This window comes from Parasteatoda tepidariorum, chromosome 9 (assembly GCF_982258835.1).
Source record: "Parasteatoda tepidariorum strain Cologne lab strain chromosome 9, Ptep-v5.0, whole genome shotgun sequence".
In the NCBI taxonomy this organism is placed as follows: domain Eukaryota; kingdom Metazoa; phylum Arthropoda; class Arachnida; order Araneae; family Theridiidae; genus Parasteatoda; species Parasteatoda tepidariorum.
In genome coordinates, this window is record NC_141763.1 from 21,493,502 (window position 1) to 21,503,430 (window position 9,929).

Sequence of the window (9,929 nt, forward strand, 5' to 3'; positions counted from 1 at the left end):
AAACAACATTTACAAAGACTGTATATCAAGGTTGATGAAAAAAAAAGGATTATTAAATATATAATGAACATTTAGATGAATTCTACAACCGTCAAAAAATACTGAAAAACAGCATTTACAAAGACTGTATATCAAAGATGATTAAAAAAATGATTATAAAATATATAATGAACATTTACATGAATCCTTCAACCGTCAAAAAATACTGAAAAACAACCTTTACAAAGACTGTATATCTAGGATGATTAGAAAAAATGATTATAAAATATGTAATGAACATTTAGATGAATCCTTCAACCGTCAGAAAATACTGAAAAACAACCTTTACAAAAACTGTATATCAAGGATGATTTAAAAAAATGATTATTAAATATATAATGAACATTTAGATAGAATCTAACAACCGTCAAAAATAACGAAAAACATTTTCGTGGTTTTCCTTTGCTTGTATCCCAAAATTTGATTTGTTTCAATATAATTTTGCATTTAGTAGTTAACTACAATAGCTTTTATGAATTGATATAATTTTACTCTGATACTTAAATTGCGGGCTACTTTGATTTCTGGGTTGTGTTAAAAATAAAAATATAAGAAGAAAGTTTCACAACATTCACTAACATGACAGGCTGTTTATTAAGGATGATAAAAAAATTATTGATTATAAAAAATAGTTTCAGTACGATAAAGAACATATAGCTGTAATCCTATTATCGGTCAGCGATCTAAAAGACATTTTCGTGGTTTTTCTTTGCATGTAACGTAAAATTTGATTTTTTTAATTTAATCTTAATTAAAAAATAAATTATTATTATTACTTTCTTAAATATGATTGTACTCAGATACATAAATTTCCGAGTTACTTTGATTTTCTGGATTGAGTTATTAAGAAGACCTTTTCATTACATTCAGAAAGATGATACCGTATCAATCAAGGATAATAATAATAATAATAATAAATGGTTGATCATAAAAAATAATTTCACTGTGAAAAAGATGAATATTTAGCTAGGATCCTAATTCTGCCAAGCAATCTGTAAAATATTTTCGTGGTTTCCCTTTGCTTATAACGCAAAGTGGATTATTTCAATTTAATCTTAATTAAAATAAATTATTCTTATAACTATCATATATATGGTTTTACTCTGATACATAAATTGCGAATTATTTTTTTATGGGCTTTGTTGGAAGTAAGAACAGCATTTCGTTATTTTCACAAAGATGACAGGCCATATATCAAGGATGATGAAAAAATGATTGATTATTAAAAAATATATTCTTCTAGATAATGGGCATTCAGCTGGAATCATAATACCGGTAAAATCAATCTCTAAAAAATCCTCGTGGTTTTTCTTTTGCGTGTAAGGCAAAATTTGATAATTTTAATTTCAATTTAATCTTGATTAAAATAAATTATTTTTATAACTTTCATAAACATGGTTTTACTCTGATACATAAATTGCGAGTTACTTAGATTTCTGGGTTGAGATAAAGATTACAACAAGCATCTTTTATATTCAGAGAGATGATTGGCTGTCTGTAAAAGATGGTAAATAAAAGATTTATTATGTAAAAAAATCATTGTAATTACTGAGCATTTAGCAGGCATTTTTTAAACGTCAAGAAATGTGAAAGATATTTTCGTTGTTTCTCTTTACGCGTAACGCAAAATATGATTATTTTCTTTATAAAAAAAAAAACATTCATAAAAGCAGCAATGCTTCATTATTTACATAAATTATGAGTTATTTTATCTTTTTTCCTTGTTAAAACTACAAAAGAAGAGCATTTGATTAATTGCAATTCACTAGCAGGATAAATATTATAATATTATAACCATCGTCGAACAGTCGACCTAATTTTTGGGTTTACGGCTGCGAATGTTTAACTCCGTAGCCTTGTAATTTTGAACCCACTCAAGAAGACAACTGAACTCCTGGATCAAGTATTGCTGGAAATTTGTTTTTGTGGAGAACTTTTTGATGGAACTAACCCTTGCTTGTCTATTTAATGATAATTGTTTTTATAAACAATTACTGCTTTTTATTCCATTCAACCCAGGATAATTTAAGGCAGAATCATATGTATTTTTTTTTTTATCTCTTGAATGTGCCCCAAAATAAAAAATAAGAATTTTTGTTCAGTCCATGTGTTTTTAAACAAAGAATCTTTTGGGGAAAAGCAGCTGCCTCGTGTCTAAAGATAAATATTATTTTCTGCCACAGTGGTAGAATCAAATTAAATTACTAAAAATAATTCTTTAACTATTTATATAGTTAATTACTTTTAAAACCGTTTGTCTCAGAATATTTATTAAAAATATTTTTTATACTTTTTTCATTATTTTGAAAATTTGGATTAACATAAGTGATAAATATTATACTTAGTATTTGAATAATTTTTAATTACGAAATACACCATAAAACACATTTGTCTTTTCCTGTGCTAAGGCTAAAATCTGCCAAACACGAATCACTTCCAGACAATTTTTCAAATTTGAACTTATTTTTATTTAAAAGAAACAGCTATTCATAATTGAAATTTCTTTAATTTCTAAACTAAATCATTAATAAATACTTTGAAAGAAAATAATTTTTTTTTCTAACTACTTTTTTGGGATTTTATATTTTAGTATAAATATTTATCCAGACAGATGATTCTATGAGTAACTTTAGACTGTTTCTTACAAATTAAAAATAGCAAATATATTTTTTCTAATAATTAGAGCGGTCGAAAAAGCGTTAGATGTAAGGAACACTGGTGTTTCATCTCCATCAAAGGGTTAATACGAAATTATAGATTTAGTTTCAATATAAAAAGTGAATATCCATACAAAAACAGAAGTTTCGCCAACAAGGAACACAATAACATACTTAGTTATATAACAATGGAAGTAAGTATTGTAATCAAAAATTGTTTTAACTGTTAGGACCTTTATTTACATTCAAATGGAAATTCCAGAAAATCAGTAAGTATTTATCTGAACACAAAGACAGATACAAAAGACACAACTAGAAAAAAAAATACTTTGCCTCAGAATATTAAAACTCCCTGAATGGCAACACTTAAAATAAACAATCAATGAGAGTTCATAATTAAGTAAATCAAAAAATTATTATTTATTTAATACACAGCTCTGATAAAACGTGATAGAATTTTATTTTACATTTGAAATAGCAGTTGTTTCTTTTATAAAGAGAAGAGGGGCCACATTTTTATATTGTTAAGGGGAGAATTGTGGGAGAAAAACACCACAACTTCTAAAAAGGCAATAAGAAAATTGTGGGTGTTTATTATTATTATTATTATTTTTTTACCCATCAAAAATTCTGGAAATTTTAAAACACCTAAATAGAGTTAGCAATTTGAAATACGAAAAAGTTCGATGTAAAAATTACATTTTAAGAAAAATTATAAGTTATCACCATATTGTCTTAAGCCTTTTAAATTTAAGTATAGAACAAATAGGGTCCCAAATAATTATATAACGATATTTAATAGTCTCATATACTTCACACAGTTACACTTTGATTAAATGTAATTATCTTAATAATAATGACATACATGTTTGAAGTTTTCTATAAGAGTAAGTTGAAATCAAATCACAATATCGGAAGAAAATTAAACCAAAAACAGACCTACTTTGTCAAAGCTCCAGCACAATAACGCATTAAAACAGCTGCTAGTTTTGTGTTTTTATCTGTTAATTCAACCCACGACTCTGTATTGACAATAGAATTAAAATTCTTAGAAATAAAGTTCATTATTAGCTCTTTGAAAGCATCATCACTGTGATAATATGCTAGACTGAGTATTGAACAGGCGTTGCTCACATCAAGTAGGCATACGAGATCTTTCATACAAGCTTCTCTGAGACCCAAAATCTCATACTTGTCAGCTGCGTAGTAAAGCTCACATGTTTCTTCGTATTGAAGGCGATCTTTATCACCACAGTACAAGTAGTTGATGAGTTTTTTCATAACAGAAGGTCGGATATCCGTCACTTCAATCTCATTGTTTGCCGCTTCTATAGTGGAATGTTCGAACATGCTGCAAAACACTTGTGATCTGGCACATAATATATTTTTATGCGCTTTGATGGTGACATCTTCCACTCGAATCGTAACATCAGTATTCATGGCTTGGGTAAGCATCCTTTTAAAGTCGATCGAAAGTTGCTTCAATGTTTCAAGATCATGGCTGTTGTCAGGAGTATTTTCCGGTTGGGAGGAATGAGTTAGCTGGGGGACTGAATATGCAATTTTCCTTGTGGATTCATAATTTTTCTTTTGCTTCGAGTATGAGTTGGCCCTTTGTTCCTTCCGGTCTGCTTTTACAGAATTATTGTGGATGTGATTTGAAAGTGCTTTGGATAGCTTTGGAAAGCTTCGGAAGAGCTTTGTTGATTTGGAAGAGCTTTGTTGATCGCTTTGGGATTCTGAACTTTTGAGGCTGGGATATATGCTTGTCACCGTCTTTGCATGACTCTCAACTTCTAGTCCAGCTACTTCAATGGAACAAGTGATGTCAATTGCAATAGGGTAGAAGCTAATTGGTAGTAGTTTTATGCTTGGTACCAAACTCACAGGTCCCAATTTCGAAAAAGTACCTGTATTCGCATAAAAAATTCCATTGTTTTGAGACACAGTGATTGCATATTTGAAACCAATTTCATCATTAGAATTGATGTATAGATCTAATGTGAGAAAATAATTGGTACTCAAGTGCGTAGTATTAAGTTTCAAGAACCAAGGATAACTCTTGTCTTTATAATAAAATTCCGGACTCGAAATAGGAATACCTCGTCGTAAGCCATTAGAATCCTGGATTTTCCACTGAAAAAAAAAGGCGCCATTATGCGATGTGCTGAAATAGGACTTCGCTGTACCATGATATAATTCCATCTTAAAAAATTTAAATTTTTCAATTAAAATGATTTGATACTCTGTTTCTAAGCTTTCCGTGTTTTTTTAATATCTTCACAGGAATCATTAATTGGTTTTCTCCCAGTCACCGCTTAGCGTCGATTCAAAAAAAAAGAATGTCGTTTTAAAATAAATGATAAAGCTATCTATTGTTTCACAAGAGATAAATTTTAATGACCTTTTAATAAACTATAATATGCATTCTTTGTTTGAAAATTAGAAAGATAAGATGTGTATATCATTCGGTTTGAAAATACAATATAGATTAAGAAATTTAATAAAATTGTAGGTCGGAAAATATGGTGCAATTGGGTGTCTAAGGGCGATATTTAAATTATGTTTTTTAAGGACTGAAAGATTTTAATCTTAACAACAAAAAAACTTACTGTAATAGCTGTTCAAACACATGTTGATATTCAATCAACGTGTTGTTCAATCAACAGTACGATACAAAAATATGATAAATATACGATATTCTACTGAACTATTTTTTCAAATGTTTGCACAATATTCAAGAAAAGGCTTAAAACTAAAAAACATTTTTACTTAAAAAAATCATGAGGAGTATTATATGTTTTATAATAAAACTTCAAACTACTTGAAAACTCATTAACACTCACTGTCTGTCGATATAGTTGTTTTATTTCTATGTTATAAATTTTTTTAATGAATTACGTTGTCCGTAATGAACGTGTATTAAGAAGGAAGATGACATTTGTGTTCAATAATGGTTACACAAATTGGATTCATTATTAACGTTTTTCAAGTAATAGTAAGGCATTTGTGTTCAATAATGGTTGCACAAATTGGATTCAATATTAACGTTTTTCAAGTAATAATAAGACATTTGTGTTCAATAATGGTTACACAAATTCGATTCATTATCAACGTTTTTCAAGTAATAATAAGACATTTGTGTTCAATAATGGTTACGCAAATTGGATTCATTATTAACGTTTTTCAAGTAATAATAAGACATTTATGTTTAACAATGGTTACACAAATTGGATTCAATATTAACGTCTTTCAAGTAATAATAAGACATTTGTGTTCAATAATGGTTACACAAATTGGATTCATTATCAACGTTTTTCAAGTAATAATAAGACATTTAATAATAATAATAATAATAGTCTTTAATAGCGAATAATGGTAACACGAATTCCTAATCCTATGATTGGTAAACTGGGTGCCTAGGCCGCGCAGGAGCTTATATCCCATTCATGAAGAACTTTTTTTTATTTGTTTATTGCAAACATTATGGTTAGCTGTCTTTGAAGTTTCTAACTCATAAGTACGACCACCTGATTCGAAAAAATAAAATAACTTAAAATAGTAGGAACAAACTTGCTCAAATTTTTTTTCAGGCTGTCTATATCGTAGATATTACTTGGTTATGATTGTATGGAGATAAGATATGGACATGTGGAAAGCGCCAAAATTGTTATTTTTTCAGCTGCTGAACAGTCGAAGATAGTGAGGTTATCTGTTCATTTGTTTTGGTAGTAATGATGTGAGGCGGCGCTTAAGAAGTGTGCTGCTATTGGCCTGAGGGCGTTATCTTTGTTGTTGGTGTTGCCGTTCGCCCTTTAAGGCGTAGGGGGTGCAATTGCTCTTGTCTTCCAGAGGCGCCATCTATGGCCAAGAATTCGGTTTCTGACACACCTATACGTCACATTCGTTTGTAACGTGATCTTAATTTTGACCTAAGCCAGAGAACGATCAATCTCCAATTTAGTACCCCCAGAGAACCCCAATTTAGTACCCCTAGGGAACATGGAGAACTTTGTAAGCCGACAGATTTGACGGGCACCAGTCACCATTTGACTACACGGTAGGTCTTCGGCCGGCTGGATTTGTACTCCTGCTCTCATGAACGTAAGTCCCCTGCAGCTCCAGCTTTATTGCAGCAGTTTTTCCATCATGAAAGACAAATCTGCTAGCCAAAGAGGATCTCTTAGCTCCAAAAATGCTTGATTTTTGGCTGCAAGATAATTTTTTATTTTTTCAATTAAATGTAGAAATTTATCAAGTACTTGCCTTTACTGAGCCAGCGAACGTCAGTATGTATTTACATAGCATAAAATTTGCATAGCATTTAATAGGAAAATGGAAAATTGAAATATTTTATCGTTGGACACAAAAAGCGGGCGCACCTAGACCGATCGACGGCCGCCATGGTGCCCGCGGGCATAGTGTTGGGGACCCCTGGTGTAGACTGTGCCAGATAGTGCAATAATTGGTTCTTCTATTTGAGGAGTAGTTTTAAGTCTTTTAGCCATTTTCCATACTGTATTGTCAGATTTGAAGAAGAATTGTTTTGCTTAGATAATTTGTTTTTTGCTGTCCCGAAAGATTTGTTTTTTAAATTCTTAATTGCTTTTCTTGATCTGTTTGTTAAGAGATTTCATTTCGTTATGCTGGATTAGAGATTCTTAGGTACCATTTCCTGTACCAATTTCGTAGTTTTAGTACGTTTTTAATTCCTGGAGGTAGTCGGTAGTAGTTAGCAGTTTGTTTTATTTCTGGGCAGTAAGTATTTGTTATTTCATTCCGTGTCTGCTGTGTATATTCTTCTATTGCAGCTGTGGTTTCAAGAGCATGTGGTTTGATATTGCTTAAAGTAAGGTGAGAATATTAGCAGTCAGAACCGTGAAAACCAAAACACAGATTATTCAAACCACTATGTAAAAATTTGAATGTCGTTCTTGGATGTATAGCTCCACCCATTAATTTTTTAAAGCTCACCATTTTTTGACTTTTGACCATTTATATTTTAACTTCGTTGAATTTTTCGATTTAATTACAGGTTCGGAAAAGAAGGGTACCATTACGAACGAACACAACATGGGCGTTACTATTAATATTATAAGAAAAGAAATCACCCATATATTCCTTTTCGCTCATGAAGTCCGCCTTCTGGTGAAAACAAGAAAAAGTTTTTTTTGATGAAGAAATTTTTTTTTTTACTTCCTTTGAATTTTTCGAGCGAATTACCATTACGAGCGAATAAAAAGTGGGCGTTACTATTTAACATGATAAGAGAAGAAATAACCCAGATAATTTCTCTCATGAAGTTCGCCGACGCATGAAAAGATTAAGTCTATCTTGATCATATGTTTTCTTTTTTTTTCCTTCTTTTTTTTTTCGTTTTTACTTTTGTTAAATTTTTTAGTCAAATTTCAGGTTCGGAAAAGGTGGGTACCGTTACAAACAAATAAAAAGTGGGCGATACTATTAATAACTATTAATCTGATAAAAGAAATAACCCAGATAATCTTTTTTTCGCTCATGAATTGCCTTCGCATGAAAACGAAAGAAAGAATCTATCTTGATCAAGTGTTTTCTTCTTCGTTTTACTTTTGTTGAATTTTTCAATCCAATTTCAGGTAAAGGTGGGTGCTATTACGAACGAATATCGAACGGACTATCTAAAGAAAAAAAAATCAAAGAGAATTTAAAATCTACAGCTACTTCGCTGAGATAAATGTCTATTGTAATAGGTTATTGCTTATCGATTCAATTCTATTTCCTCATCGCAATTCTCCTATTATCTATCAGTTAATGTCGCTTATCGATCTTGAAATTACTCAAATCTCAAATATCTTGTCAAGCTCATGCGCATTTGAATGAATTTTCATGCGTTCGGTCACCTTAGCGAATTGAAACACGAAGATGGGAAAAAAAAGAAAAAACTCGAACTGTAAGCAGTTTACACTTGCTTAGAGCAGCGCATCCCAATTTTTTTCCTAAATAATAAACTTTTTTTTTTTTTGGGGGGGGGGAATACTGGCTTGATAAATAAAGTTTATAAAGATACAGTGAACGTTATAACCTATAAAAAACTGGTATTAAAATATTTAGTTAGAGGAAGGAAGATTTTTCTTGTTTAATCGTTAACACGTAGAATGCCATGGGGGTCACTGGTGACCGGCCCTGAGTTTGTTCGTAGTACCACGGGGGTCACCGGTGACCGGCGAAACCAAGAATATTAGAAACACATAATTCGAGTAAATTTTTAATGCTTTTAATTTTTTATATTATTATCGTTACTAAAATGGTTTGAAGAAACTAATGTAATATAGAACACACAAAAATAGTTTTATTTATATACACAGAGATGCCGATTTGCTCCGGACAGCGAATAAATATTTTCAAGTGGTAGTTTATCAATTGTGATTCGTGGTTTAATAAATTCAATTTAGCAGATTTTTATCCACCACTATTTCTAAACAATTCGTAGGCTAATATAATTCATCACTTGAATTTAGATAAGAACTTCCACCTTCTTGGGTTAGCCCAATACTTCGCGGAATTACTGCGGCTCATTCGGATTCAATTTACAACTACTATCAATGTTAATCACTAACTGCTTATTTTTCTATAATTATATATAAATAATGATTTATAATAAATAATTAATTTTTATTTGTTTATATATATATATATATTTTTATATATACAGTGGTGGCCAAAAGTGTGGACACTTTTTGAAAGTTTCATGTTTTTCAACTTTGTGTGCTTGTAGAATATATTAATTTTCACTTAAATACAAACGTTTATATATCAAATTGAAGGTAATTTAATGTAGAATTTTATAATAAATACAGTATTACAATATCTGTATTACAAAAAAGGTTATGCAACAAATAGTCAGATCTATCTTAGATTTGCCTTTTTTTAAAGTGATACTTACACAATCAATACTTAGTAGGATAACCCTTATTTTTTAAGACAGCTTCACAGCGTCTTTTCATCAAGTGAACGAGTGTTTGGAGTTCATCTTTCGTAATCACATGGTGCCAAGAATCAATTATAGCTTCAATAAGTTGTCTTTTATTGGATGGACGTTTTTTTCGTACAAGAAATTTCAAATGTCGCCACATATTTTCAATTGGATTGAGATCAGGGCTGTTTCCTGGCCATGGTAATATATCTATGCCTTTATTTTGAAACCATGCTTTGCATACTTTTGCTGTGTGGCATGGAGCTGAATCCTGCTGAAAA

At 30.6% G+C, this 9,929-nt stretch overlaps 1 protein-coding gene across 1 annotated transcript; it reads right to left on the bottom strand.

The window, feature by feature from the left end:
- Positions 1-2,910: 2,910 nt before the first annotated feature.
- On the bottom strand, positions 2,911-5,029 carry LOC147803373 (uncharacterized). Its single transcript, XM_087151020.1, has one exon. The coding sequence runs from the start codon at positions 4,899-4,901 to the stop codon at positions 3,636-3,638; it is 1,266 nt and encodes a 421-aa protein (XP_087007146.1). The 5' UTR covers positions 4,902-5,029; the 3' UTR covers positions 2,911-3,635.
- Between the last annotated feature and the right edge of the window lie 4,900 nt (positions 5,030-9,929).